The sequence below is a fragment of the Euprymna scolopes genome, chromosome 33 (assembly GCF_053919585.1).
Source record: "Euprymna scolopes isolate OS-2025 chromosome 33, ASM5391958v1, whole genome shotgun sequence".
In the NCBI taxonomy this organism is placed as follows: Eukaryota; Metazoa; Mollusca; class Cephalopoda; order Sepiida; family Sepiolidae; genus Euprymna; species Euprymna scolopes.
Genome location: NC_136514.1, coordinates 37,879,209 through 37,894,029, shown reverse-complemented (window position 1 = coordinate 37,894,029; position 14,821 = coordinate 37,879,209). Strand labels below are relative to the sequence as shown.

Genomic DNA, 14,821 nt, shown 5'->3' with positions numbered 1-14,821 from the left:
AGAAAGGTGTTATAAATAATAAACTAGACAAAATACTATTAAAAAAACACCGAATATATGTCAACTTATGTCACGGTAACATATAATGAGTGAATTTCTAACAGTTATTAACATAACTTACTGTCTGCTCGCCTTTGCTCGGAACATGACGTCATGCGCTCGGGTTTCATTGTAATCTGATGTTAAGATGCCGATCAATGCACGACAAAGGAGCAGACGAACTTTGGGGAAAATATGACAGGGAAAAAATCAACGGGACCAGCCGAGAGCTTCTCGACAGTTATCTTTTCGAGTTTATGTGGAAACAGAAATTTGGTAATGATGCATTTATCTCCATCTTAAACCGTATATCGGAAAGCTACCCAATTGAGTCGACAAAGTTTCTTCCACATCAGCTGTCTTTTCTCATCCTACTTTAACATCGTCTAATGCAAGTGTAGAAAAGTTTACCTAATCCTAAGGGAATATCCATGGCGGTCTTAATTTAATTATAAAAAAAAAAAAAAAAGAAACTGTTGATCAGCCCCTCCCTACAGTAAAAAATATATTCAGGAAAAGAAAAAACAATAAAAAAAAATTATTTTACATTAGTTACAAAAATTAAAAAAAAACAAAAAAACTGCAAAATAAATATTACATGAAAAACACATGAAAAAATTGCTTTATTTTTAAACCTTTGTTAAAAAAAAAATATGAAAAACACACAAAAAAATTGTTTTCTTATTAATTTTGTTCAATTTTGTTTGACAAAAAAACAAAAACAAAAATAATGGTTGAAACAAGAAAAATATAACTTTTTTTTTTTTTTCCACTTAAAAAAATTGTTACCAAAATTATTACGGTAGGTCGTTGTTTTATTTTATTTTTTGTTATATATATATTTTTTTCTGGTGATTTTATTATTTTTCAATGTTTTCTTCAGTATTTTTCTTAAGTAGCATTGTTACACTTTGATAATCGGTGATGCTCGACAAAAACAGGCATGTTCTGAGCAAGTTAGTTTTTTTTTATACACAGGAGTCACCACTTATCAAGGCCCGGAGGCCACTCGAGGATAAGGGTTAACGGATATGCATTAGTCAAGGGGATTATAGCGTAGTAATCATAAGTAGTGGAGATTTGGGTTGCATCTGGTTCGAATTCTGCACAAGCACCTTATTTTGTTACTCAATCGTTGTAATTTTAAAATATTTTTTTCTAATTCTGACACGACACGTAATCACGTTCTTGAGTTGTAAGCCATGTTTAGTTTCAGAAGAGTTTCCGATGGTTAGTTATTCTATACAAGTCCTGAAGATGATGAATTCTCAGTGAGCAGCTGTTCGGTACAGGTTCCGGACTTTATAATTTTGCAGACAAAGAGCAAAAGATGCGTCTCGTGTTGACACGAAAAAAGGTTTAATTTTCATGGAGCAATTCTGGTTTCTGATTGGTTGATAGCAAAACGTGAATTAATTTGATTTGTCAGTTGCCAGCAGCAGCATTCATAAATAAAATCTCTCAACTCTGAGGGAGCATACCCTCATTATTCGTGATGGGGATGAGTCTCCTAGCAGCTTTGGCTGCAGGGGAGACCGGGTAGAGTACTCGTCAAGGATCCATTCTTGACACTCAGCCCGACAGGTGCAGGGCCAGGAACCGGTCCAGTACCTGTCGGGCTGAGGTCCACCCTCCCAGGCCTTGCCACCGGACTTTAGGGTGGAGCCCAGTTTATTGCTTGTCGCCTGAGGTGCCCCGACCGGGGAATGCCCCGGCAATTTTTCTTGACCTTGTGTCACACATTGCTCTGGTGGGGAGCAATCAAATATCTACCCCCATTATGAGTCAAAAATATTGCAACACGTGTAATCGTGCGCTTATTTAAAATGCATTTTCTTTTTTTGACATCTAATAATAAAGCAATAACATAGTCAGGTGCAATTTATTTTATGTGGTACTTGTTAGCATCGGGTGCACAAGAAATGCAGTAGAATCACGAAAGAGAGGATAACCAATTCACGTGCAAGAAATATAAGACGATGGAAGCAATGAAGACAATAAAGACAAATGTGGAGAAAGTATATCTGGATGGTGAAGCTATTAGGAAGTTTTGTTACCATGGTAATTGGAGCATAGGGAGGAGCATGTGTTAGTAGGATTTCTATAATTAGGAATGGATGGAGTAAGTGTAGGAAACTTCTGTCATTACTAAGCAGCAGAGCATTACTACTGTCAACCACGGGAAGAGCTTGCGATGTGTATGTAATGTGATGTATGGAAGTGAAACCTGACCAGTGAGGGTTGAGGACATGTGTTGCATGGAGAGAAATGATATGAGAATGATACGATGGATGCGTAATGTGAGCCTTGAAGACTTAGTTTTGATGACCTCAGAGGAAGATTAAATCTGGACAATGTAGATCACAAAAATAACATTTTAAAACTTTGACTCTAAACCATTTATTGATGATGACGAAACGACAAGTTCTTGCACTATTCATACTACAAAAAAAAAAAAAAAAATACAGTAAAGCATGAGTTATCTGCTCCTGCAGTCACTACTCCTTGAATAAAGCAAATAAGCACCAATCACAATGTTTGTTGGATTTGATAGGTAAATTAATGATCATAATCTTAGATGTTTGTGAAAGAAGTGCAATTCTTGTTAATTCGGGATACTTTTCAATCATCCTAAGAAAAATAACTTGCTTTGTGTAAATGGAGTAAGTTCAGAGAACTTCTGCCATTACTAAGCAGCAGAGCGTTACCACTGTCAACCTAGGGAAGAGCTTATCATGCATATCTATGCAGCATGGTGATGTACGGAAGTGAAACCTGGTAAGTGAGGGTTGAGGATATGCGTTGCATAAAGAGAAATTGGTTGTTGTCTAGAAGCCATCTTGGCAATTTCCAACTACGAGGTGAGGTGAGGGAGGGGGGCAGGGGAAATCCATCCATCCACGCCTTTGAGCTCCGGGAGGGCATAGGCCATCTACAACTTTGTAGATGTTTTTGTAGCAAGGCGTTCTTTTTACAGGGTGAGGGTGCTGGTCCCACGCTCAACCATCCCAGAAGGTACATACAACACCTTGCCTTTCCAAATGGTCACCCATCTGGTAATGGCCAGGCTCAACGTTGCTTAACTTCGGTGATCTGGCGAGAACTAGTATGTCAACGTGATTGTGCCGTATGGCAGGGGAGATAACCCCATCTAATTTTTGAAGTTTACTAAAACACACATGAAGTTCTAATAATGTTTATTAAATAAGTTTAGAAACGATTTTTTAAAAGAAAAAAAAAAAAAACAAAGATAAAAAGCAATACATAAAATTATTAAAAACTAAAAATAATCTCACAAATTTTAGCAAATTTCAAGAACTAGATGGAGTTATCTCCCCTGCCCCCCCCCCCCTGTCGCTGCCAAGATGGCGTGGTCATGATCAATCTCCCTAAAATTTGATTTTCCTCTGTAAAAAAAAAAAAAAAAAAAACCCCTACTTAATCAAATTAAGTGATTCTTTTATGAGAACTTCATTCCATAATAGACATGTACATCATAGATTTTTCATTATCTTCGTTTTTTTTTATATTTTTACTAAACTGCATAAGCACTAAAAAATCTTTACGTACATACTTATCACAGAACAAATATGTCATATTACAAAAATCATGTAAATTGATCAAATAGGTTTTATATATATATATATATATATATATATATATATATATATATATATATAAAATCTTTTTTTTTAACAATTTTTAGCGATTTTAACAAATTATAATCCATTACAAGGCTGACTTTGATATCAGTAGTTCGAATTGAGTTATCTCCCTTCATTTAAAATATGCCAAATCCAAACTCGTTTATTCATAAATTTTTTTTTTTTTTAAATAAAAAAAAAAAAAATAAATAAATAAAAGATGCTTGATCAATTCACGCGATATTTGGAATATGACATTTTTGTTCGGTGCTGGATATGTGCATTATAAAGATTTTTCTGCATTTTTATTTTTTAATTGGGTTGAATTCTGGACAAGCACCGACACATTATATGAGAATGATACAATGATTAATCAATGTCGGTCTTAATAAAGACAGGCTTAATTTTGATGACCTCAGTGGAAGGTTTATTAAGGAGATGTGTGCAGATGTGTTGAGATTTGGTCAAATTCTGCAGAAATCATTTTCTTGTCTGAAATTTAAAATAAAATGTCAAAAAAAAAAAAAAAAAAAAAAAAAGAAAAAAGTCACGATTTTATTGTTGTGAATAAAAAAAATTTATTTAGAAACACCAGTTTCTGCAAATCACAGTAAATAAAATTTCATTATTAAATCAATATTTGATTTATCCATTTTTTTTCTTTTAACATGATAAAAAAAATCTTCCAGTTCTTATTTAGAATTTGATTTAATTAAAAATAAATACAAAAAAATCTTTATGATGTACATATCTGTCACAGAAGAAGTCATATTCTAAAAATCACATAAATTGATAAAGTAGTTTCTTTTTTTTTTAAAACAAAATCAAATTTTTATAAGCAGCGAGTCTATAGAGACATCAGCTGTCATGTTTTATAAAATTCAAGGGCAGACAACTCAATTCGACTACCGAGATTTATAGACTGTGCTATGGCTGACAAAAATGATTAATCTTTAAAAATCGTAAAATTTGATTTTCTTGATAAAAAAAAAAAATACTTGATCAATTTACATGATTTTTAGAATGATATTTTTGTTCTGTGATGAGCATGTATAGAGATATTTCTGTATTTTTGTATTTTTTTTAAAAATAACTTTGATTCTAAATAGACACCAAACTTTCATCTTGAGACTGAATTTCTTGGCAATAATCAAATCATTTTATATCATTCGTTGGTGTTTGAGGCAAATTAAAGCCAACCAGTTTTGCTGTTTCTCCGACACTTTTCTCACCTGAACTTTTGTAGTAGTCTGAAATTTCCTGAAAAAGAAAAAAAAATTTTTTTTTTTAAAATAAAATCAACTTGAAAAAAATAAATAAAAATGAAATTTTTTTTTAAAGTATTGAACTAATGACGATGATGCTTTTGTTTTATTTTTGCACCAAGTAGTTACCACTTATCAAGGCACAGAGGCCACTCAAGGATAAGGGTTAATGGGCATCATGATAATCAGTAATGATGGAAATTGGATAAGTTCATCTATTTTAGAGGATGGCTCATCAAGAACCTGTTTATGCTGAATTCGAAAAACGACCATATTATAATCAGCAGGGAAGCAGCTCCGTGGTATTGCATTCCACAGGTGAGCAGTTCTAAAGGAAAAAAACATTGCTCATGGAATTTTCATTTAAAAAGTAAGAGAAATAATTGTGATAGTGGTTATAGAGTGTTTGCCTCAACAACCTTACGGGGCGGGGAGGGTTGAGCACTTGCCATGAAAATAACAATAGCGCAGAGATAGGCTGACAGCTTCTCTTCTCTGATGATGATATCTTGCTAGTATTAGGTGAAACATACGTAGATATCTAAACTGCACGATGGTATCAGTGGTGCAGTGTCGCAGGTTCGCATGAAAATTAACGGTTCAAAAATAAAGATTGTCTGGGTCAACATCCTTCTACCACATCAAGTTACTATAACACTTTATGGGGAAGAGGTCGAAGAGGTTGACAACTTCAAATATCTTGATGTCACCTTCACAGCCACAGGGTAGAGGAAAGAGGAAATCTCAATTAGAATCAACAAGGCTCACTCTATTTTTTGTCGGCTTCATAATCACCCTTAGTTGCGAAAAGAAATCCAGCCAACGACCAAATGCTGCATCTACCAGGCCCTTATTCGCACAATTTTTTTTCTATGGGCGCAAAACTTGGCCCCCCCCCCCTCCCCCCCATGAGTAGCTGACATTCACAAAACCGGAAATCTTTGATAGGTAGTGTCTGTAGGATTCGTATATCTGACCACGTCTCAATCACCAGAATCCACACACGATCTAAGCTTCCTAAACTTGAGGAAGTACATTTTATCAGGAGACTCCAATGGTTTGGACACACTCCTTTGTCATCCACCAACTGACCTGATTGACAAGGCAATAGCACCAACACTGTTACCAGGATGGCACAAGAAGATTAGTGGTCAACTGAGGACATGGCTCACAGCGGTCAAAGCTGATTTGGAAGCTATGAATGGCCCTCATGTCTTCAGTATGCGACGATGGAATCAAGAGTAGTTGAAATATGCTGATGAGTCAACAGCGGACAGACCTGGATAGACTGCCTTGACTCGTGATACATCAAATTCACTTGGAGCCAGTTCAACCCACACCAGGTGAATGCTCTCACAAATATATCTTGCTTTCATTTCAACAGTAAATAAATGTTTTAGATGGTGGAGAAGGGTGAATAACATAAAAGGCGAATGATAAGAAAAGTTGTGGGAGTAATGGAGTGATGCAAATAATTCGCTTATTCAGTGAACTACTAATAAGCTATTATTAGTCTGGGGCATATACAGGGTGTTTTTGTTTTTGTTTTTTAGAAGCGTTGAGCTTTAAATTGACAACTCTGTTTTCTTTAATTGCAGATTTAGCAACTATTGGTTATTTTTAGTTCAGCTTGGTTTGGCAATTCAACATGAAGAGATTGACACCTGAGCAGCATTTACAAATTGTACAATTAATTTATTGAGAGAAATATTTGACGAACGAATAATTTCACAAAATGGACCTGTCAACTAGCCACCTCATTTGTACGATTTAATGCTGTTAAATAATTTTCTTTGGAGATATGTAAAGTCCCATGTCTACGCTGATAAACCAGACACAATAGACTATTTGGAAGACAACATTCGACCTGCTATTGTCAAAATACAATTAATTTAATGGATACAGTTTGTGAAAATTGGATCCCTAGATTACACCATATATACTCGAACCGCAGGGCCATATGCTCACAAATTTTATTTAAATTATAAATGCCAAAAGTTAAACTTTGAAATAAGCCACATATTTGTATAATAAAAATATTTTTCTGTGATTTATTTTGATTTAAAGTTTGTCATCTCTAAAAAAAAAAAAAAAACTCTTTAGTAAGGAGAGTGGAAAGTGGATCTCATAACTTTCATTATCCTTATGTTGTCCTTTAGTCCTCACATTCCATGAGAAAGGTTTCTGACAAAGGCAGAAGAATTGCCGTTTTCTGGATTAGAATCTATTTATCTCACACTTACTGTTAGCTGTTTTTTTTTTATCTTGAAGTAGTATTTTATTTTTAGCTATTGACATAAAGTGGCTTCTTGTCTTGTCTGGAGCAATTTCAATAAAACAAAGATTCAGAGAGTGAAAAAAGACAAACACAAAAATATTCTGTTGGAATATAAATTCTCAGTAAACATTGTTTTTTGTCCTAACTCCAAGTTTTCACTTTGTTAATGACTTGTTTCCTTCCTTTACTCTTTTTTTTTTAATTGCATTTTCACCCCAAACAAGGCACAGTACCACTTTGATGTAGGGATACTATGTAGGGAGTGGAGCAGCAAGATGTTTGTTTACATTACACTTGAACTTCTGCATGTCAGTACAGTTGGGAAAGCAAGAACTCAGAAGGGAGTTCCAGAATCTAGCAGTTCTGGAGAAGAAACTATTAGAATAGAAGGCTTTCTTACATCTAGGGATTTTTACTGTGTGGGGGTGGGATTTTGCTGCTTGTTGGGGGTATTTACATTGAGGGGGTACAAGTGCTTATAGTTCATCAGAGCATCTACCATTAAAATACTTGTAGAACAGACAGAGGGATGCAACATTTTGTTGATAGGACAGAGGTTGAAGCTTAGATGACAGTTCAGGATCTATCAGGTTGGCGACTCATTTTTAATCCCTGTTCAGTAGCAGATGCACTTGCCCAAATGTGACAACAATACTCCATACATGGGTGAATGAAAAATCGCCAATGAAAAGTATAGCTAATAGAAATAACTTGTTCCTTCCACCATCATTAGAAGAGCCCCAAAATATGCACATCCACTCAGACTGATGTAGCAACCCAAACTTCAGTGGATTTCTACAATTATTTTGTATTTTTTTTTTTTTTTATTGTGGGAATCTTTTGATATCATTTAGTCGTGTAGTCATTTCTTTATTTGTGGACTTTTATCCTCATAGTTGTTGTTGTTGTTTCATGTTTCGGCCAACTATTCCTCTGGCCTTCTTCAGGTGGTTAAAAACATCGTCATGAAACAAAAACAACAATTATGAAGATGAGGATAACAGTCTACAAATAAATAAATGAATGCTACAATTTTATTTGCAATATTTGTACACTGTATTTGATAGACAATCCTGTCGAGATGGGCGATTCTGGTCAAACCACGGAAATAAACGAAGTAGATTTTATTGCGGAAGATTAAAAAATAGCTAGTAGGTTATTGGTATAGCTATTGGGTTATTGGTATAGCTATTGGGTTATTGGTATACCTGGGTGAGAAACAAATGTGATGACGATGATGCCTGTTAAGATTGATGCATAAACTCTTTGGCTGATATTTGTATTCAGGCAGTTGGCTGGCAGGCCTATAATGCCTCATAAAAATCATGCAGTAGCAAACTACAGATAACACTAAGTTGATCATGACAATGCCACAATCCACACAAAAATACATAACATATTTCCATTCAGTTCATTTTATTTTCTATTAATTTGTAATATATTGAAATTTAATTAATAATTCATAATGAAACACGTTAATATTTTCAGAACAAATATATTTTCATTCATAAAAGCAGTTACATTTTTATTATTTATCAATTAATAATAATTACATAATTTGTTGGAGGCAGATTAATATTTAAAAAAAAAAAAAAAAATTTTAATAATCAGACAAAATATTATTTTTTCCAAAGCCCAATCGAAATGTGTGACGCAATATTGTTGCAACGCTTGTCTCCTAATTCCTTCTGCCCACGAAACAATTTCATCTGCTTTTATAGATGAACATAAGGAAGATGGTGTAACATAGCATAGACACGCGTATGCAAATGCATGCAAAATGGCATCACTTGTAGGGGAAAATAAAAGCTTTACAAAGGAGATCATATTAGAAGCATGGATGACGTTCTAAAAAAACGGTCAAGGTGATGCCACAGCTGTAACAATGAGGAAATAAATGTCATTATTACAAAGAAAAAGCAAGTTGAAGGTTTTTTTTTTATTCCTTGTCTATTTTCCGACTGAGGTTACATGTTGGTTTCATGAGAATCTTACAGTGGATCTTGGGTTTACTTTCTGCAGCAGCATATCTCCCGCTTCTCTTGTTTTGTCTTTTAGTCCTCACATTCCATGAGTGATGTTTCTGACAAAGGGAGAAGAATTGCTGTTTTCTGAGTCAAAATCTATTCATGTAATACCTATCATTGGCAAGTTTTTGATCTTGAAGTAGTATTTTTTTAGCTCCTTACATCAAGTGGCTTTATGCCTTATCTGGAGCTATTTCTATAAAAAAAAAAAAGGTTATAGTCAGCTAACATACTTCCTAATTTCCAGCGTAGTGCTACCGGAAGCAGTGACAAGGCAAATCAGTAGTTCCTTCATTTTTATTGTTCTTCAGTATTTTTATTGTGAAGCGATTTATTGAAATAAAATATAAAAAAAGGACATTATTGAAAGTATACAATAAAAATTAACAAAATTATAAAAAGATAAAAATGACACAATTAGTCTTTATTTGCACTTTTAAACAAAATTTTGAAAAGTTTTTTTATTTTATTTGAAATTTTATAAGAAATATATGCTTATGAAATTATAAAAAAGTCTAATTTTTTAAAAATTAGAAATATAAAAGATTTTTATTTGAATCTATATAATATATCATATGTTTATGAAAGTATAAAAATAAAATTATTGAAATCAAAATAACAAAAACGAAGGAACTGATTTGCCTTGTCACCATTTCCGGTAGCGCTATGCCAAAAATTAAGAAGTACGTTAACTGACTATAACCAAAAAAAAATAAATAAATATTCCAGAAATGGTGCACCTAGTGTTTACGTATGTTCTGCAGATATAAAAAGTTAGTATTAGCTTGGTCAATCAAATCCATCTTGCTCCGACAGTACTTCTCGTTCGTCACTTTGTGTTGGTGGGCCTTGGGGCTGCTTTATCTCAACTCATGCATTCACAGTTAAGCATATATGCACAGACATTAACGAACATACAAATGCACAACTTATTAACTCTTTCATATTATCGTATGCTCACCAAAAAAATAATGTATAAACTTATTTATGAAATATTGCTAACATTTTCTCACTGAACGTTCATTCTACACGCGATGAACACTGACAAAATTGGTATCATTAGAAAGATCGGACTCTTGGACGACAAATATAAAAAAAAAACTGGTCAAAAACATTAATTCTGTGAGCCATTCTTTGCAAAAAGTGGTCAGTTTTTGCGTCAACATTTTTGCAAAGTCATCATATGCCTTGCAATGATTAAGCTTATTTTGAATGCCCGCAACTTCATAAGTCACTGTGGGAACGGCGACTAAAGTGTTTTCTTTTTTTCACTTTCTTTTCCTCTTAGCGTTACAGGTTCGAGCCTGGCAACTGAGGCCAATTTAAAAAAAAAATTTTTATACTTGTATGGATACTTGCTAGTATGGCACAATCACGTTGACACACCGGTTCTCGCCAAATCACCGAAGTTAAGCAACATTGAGCCTGGCCATCACCAGATGGGTGACCATTTGGGAAGGCTAGGCGCTGTATGTACCTTCTGGGAAGGTTGGGCGTGGGGCCAGCACCCTCACCCAGTAAAAAGAACTCACTACAAAAACATCTACAAAAAGTTGTAGATGGCTTATGCCCCCCCCCCCCCAGGAGTTCAAGGGCTATGGAATGGAATGGATGGGTACTCGCTATTTTCAAATTGTTTTAGGGGGTTTTGAAACTTCTTTTTTTAGGTTCCGTTGATTAATATCCTTACCATAAAACCTCTCCACACCCGAGCAACACCGGTGACTCCACTAGTTTAATTATAAACCTAAAAACGATTTTCACTGAAAATGTCTTCCTAAATTCGGCTCAACCCAAATATACCTTGCCCATAAAAAAAATGCTAAAAATGGTGTACCTGGTGTTTACGTGTGCTTTGCAGATATAAAAGATATGTGTTAGCTTGGTAAATCAAATCCATCTTGTTCCGGCAGTACTTCTCGCTGGTCACATTGTGTTTTCGGAACTGGTCTTTCAGATACATATAAGCTGGAGCATCATGGAACTTTCCCTGGAATGGAAAAATTAAGTGGAATCACTCATGGAATCATCACATTTGTATAAAAACTGTTCCAAAAAAATTAATGCCTCCTATTCTTTTTGTTTCACCGGAATAGATTAGAGTCAGTTGCAAATTGCATTGTTATGATGACTGAACTCATGCATTCATGACCTGAAAGTTGTATCGCCCTGTTGCAGATATGCTTATTCTTTATTCCATATTCTGATATTCTATTTTCTCTGAAATTTTATTTTGTTTTAAACTTCCTTTTATATATATATATATATATATATATATATATACCAGGGGCGTTCCAAAAGTAATGCCTCCTATTTTTTATTCTGTTCGAATAGATCAAAGGGGATTGTTAATTACATTGTTATGATGAATGAACTTATGCATTCATGATCAGAAAGTTTCATCTATCTGTTGCAGATATTGACAGTGTAAACACTGCATGTTTTTCGAGCTGAATAAACATGTTACATTGAATAAAAACACGAAAAATATATCCAGTTTGGTAGAAAGGTAACTTATCTTGCCTTTGATAACATTTATTTGTTATATATTTGTTTTTTGACAACTTTTTCGAATCTATGTGTACAGTAATACAAACCCCAAAAAACATATCATAAAACTTTAATCAAACGTGGAAATACGATTTAAAAAAAATAGCGCGGCGGATGATCACTCTCTGCATTAGCAGCCAAATTTTACCTCCCCACCCCCCATGTTTGAAGTGTTTCTCCGTGTTTTTAAAATGTTTGAAACTTGTGACCTCCGCCCAGTCGATCTCACTTTCCCCCACCCCCGGTCACCAAACTTGATAAAATGGTTACGATTACATGTCTCGTTGTCGTTGACCACTACGTGGCCAAGAAGTGGGTGCTCATTTTACGTTAAATTTATATAGGAAAGTGATCCACCACTGTAAAATATATTTTTTTTTAATTATTTTTTAAAAATTCCTTCTTTCATATTATCTTTAAAGGTCGTTGAAACGTATTAGCAAAAAAAAAAAAGAGGAGTAAATTTTTTATTTATTTTCTTTTAGGGGGTAAAACTACGCTGGGTGAAGTCGTTAAAAGAATACCAAAAAAAAAAAAAATTGAAAATTACCGAAAAAAAAAAAAAGAAACGTGCATGCGAATGGGCCGTGATAGTAGTTTTTTTTTTTAAATAAAATAAAGGTGCTGGTCGCTGGTGCTATCGGATAGCACCAGCGACTAGCACCTTTAGGTATTATTATACAAACACCGTGACAGCGTTAGGGTTAGGGTTAGGGTTAATTCGCTGTCACGGTGTTTGTATAATATTACCCACCTTTATTTTATTTTTAAATACGATTTAAAAAATAACGCGGATAGCACTGCTATCCGCGTTATTTTTTAAATCGTATTTCCAGGTTTAATTAAAGTTTTATGATATGTTTTTTTTTTTATTCAGTTATAAGTACAGAATAGGTACAAGACACCCTCCTCTCCCCTCTCCATGTTAAGAATGGCTTTTTAAATAATAACGGATCACTCTCTGTATGAGTACCAAAATAAAATATTGTTATACAGAATAAACGTCCTCGATGACTTTGAGACTCCGGCGGTATAAAACGAAAACATAAAAATGAATGACAAAATATGGGCAGCTATTATATACCAATAAATGAAATTAATAAATACAAGTCCATCCCCGCCTTCCTAATTTTTAATAAATGAGTACAGATTACCTTGCCGTAGATACGACGGAATTCTCTAATTATACCACGAAAGACAGAAAGGTTTGTTTTGGTAGACGCCATGTTGCTCCCTAGCCATTGAAGAGTCCCCACAAGGGAGATAATCAGGGGAGAAACGCCAGTTCTTGTATTTACTGGAGCGAGATTCGAAAATTAAAATATTGAATCTCGAGTGAAACCAATGGTATCTACTGAATTGTCATGTCGCAGTAATGAAAATATCCAAAAATTACGAAAAAACGATAAGATAGAAAATTAATTATTAATGAAAACAGTTTTCAAAGACAATCAGTGAAAATGAAGTTTTGCGAACTTGGCCAAGGATTTTCAGTTTTCAGAAAATATTTACCTCCCTTTTATTACAATTAGAACTCTTCTTCTTCAGTTTGTTTACTTGCAAAACTCAGTTTTCGCTAACTGTCTTCGAAAACTATTTTCATTAATTAATTTTCTACCTTATCGTATTCGTAATTTTTGAATATGTTCATTACTGTGGCATGGCAATAAATACCTTGGGTCAACACAAAATCTTATCGGAAGAAAGGCAATTAATTAACTTATCTTCAACTTTGTCGTCTGCCTGTTTGTTTACATTTTCAAACTGTCACGTGACTCAAATTAATCTATGAAATGACGACTCAAAGGCAATCTTTCAAAAGTGGACAAAAAAAAAATCGTTTGCCAACTATTTTCAAACGAAATTCAATAAAATTTTGAATCCATTAAAAGAAATAAATTGTACAAACTTTTTTTAATACTGGGCTTCTTTCTTTTTTTAAATTTTAAACTAGCAGAGCTACCCGGTGCTGCTGCTGCTCAGGACTATAAACAATGAGAAAATTGAAGTTGATTTTGAACATATTTGTTATTCTTAGGATAGAGGAATTATTAACGTCTACGTATTATTTGCTATTTCGAGCAAAAGAATATTTTACCTTCCCTATGACGGGTATTACACATGTATGGAATAATTGCACCTTCCCTAGGATAGGTAATTTACAGCACGTATATTAAATAATTTTATCTTTGCAAGAACGGGTAATGTACAACACATATTTAAAATAATTTTACCTACCCTCGGACTAGTAATTTAAATAAGTATATGAAACAATTTAACATAACCTCGACAGGTATTGTATAACATATATGAAATAATTTCTCTTCCCACCAAGGCTACCATAATTTTAGGAAAATTGAAATCATTTTTAGAAGATGGATCATTAGGATTTCCAAATTAATACATAAATACATTGTCTTGGTTAATGATTGGGCAACCCTTGCTTCACCATAAATTTCAACATTACTGGGTTTCTTTCCTTCCTCACTATTGGTACTATAATTGTAAGAAAAATTATGTCATTTTTGGAAGATGTCTCAGCAGGATTTTCAAATTAATACATAAATACATTGACACAGGTAAGTGATTAGACAACCCTTGCTTCATTACCAAATTCCACATTACTGTGTTTCATTTTCTTTCGCCACTATTGACAACAAATTTTTTTGGAAAAAAGATGTCATTGAAAATTCAGAAAAATATGAATGTCCCCCAACAGAAACTTGCCCAGTTCACCTTCACATAAGATATTTCTAGTGGCTTAATGCCTTGTCTGAAGCGATTTCCATAAGACCATTTAATAAAATAAATTCTAAAACTAGGGATAATTTTTTGTAAAATTTATATTTTTTTTTTTTTTTTTACACAGTGATCACCACTTATCAAGGCCCGGAAGCCACTCAGGGATAAGGGTTATTGCAAGTACATTACGTTAGTGTGGAGATTTGATGAAGTGTTTAATTAAGGGGGCGGTTCATTAGGAATTTGTTAACATTGGACTTGAAGACATCCAAGTTG

The 14,821-nt window shown here is 33.9% G+C and overlaps 2 protein-coding genes across 2 annotated transcripts in view; one reads left to right on the top strand and one right to left on the bottom strand.

The window, feature by feature from the left end:
* The window catches only part of LOC145258197 (immunoglobulin-binding protein 1-like), a 184,467-nt gene that overhangs the window by 124,384 nt on the left and 45,262 nt on the right, over nucleotides 1-14,821 (top strand). The window lies entirely within an intron of this gene.
* On the bottom strand, nucleotides 4,237-13,579 carry LOC145258196 (protein FMC1 homolog). The gene is made up of 3 exons (XM_080116088.1): nucleotides 12,958-13,579; nucleotides 11,091-11,243; nucleotides 4,237-4,943 (listed from the first exon to the last, which is right to left on the bottom strand). Exons 1-3 carry the CDS (start codon nucleotides 13,027-13,029, stop codon nucleotides 4,839-4,841), a joined length of 330 nt encoding a protein of 109 aa, XP_079972214.1. The 5' UTR covers nucleotides 13,030-13,579; the 3' UTR covers nucleotides 4,237-4,838.

Excerpts from the sequence above, each read along its gene's own strand:
- LOC145258196 (XM_080116088.1), bottom strand. The coding sequence starts at position 13,029 with ATGGCGTCTACCAAAACAAACCTTTCTGTCTTTCGTGGTATAATTAGA. Across the intron at positions 11,244-12,957 it reads TCCGTCGTATCTACGGCAAG|GGAAAGTTCCATGATGCTCC; the intron begins GTAATCTGTACT and ends TTTCCATTCCAG. Across the intron at positions 4,944-11,090 it reads AAAGCACACGTAAACACCAG|GAAATTTCAGACTACTACAA; the intron begins GTACACCATTTT and ends TTTCTTTTTCAG.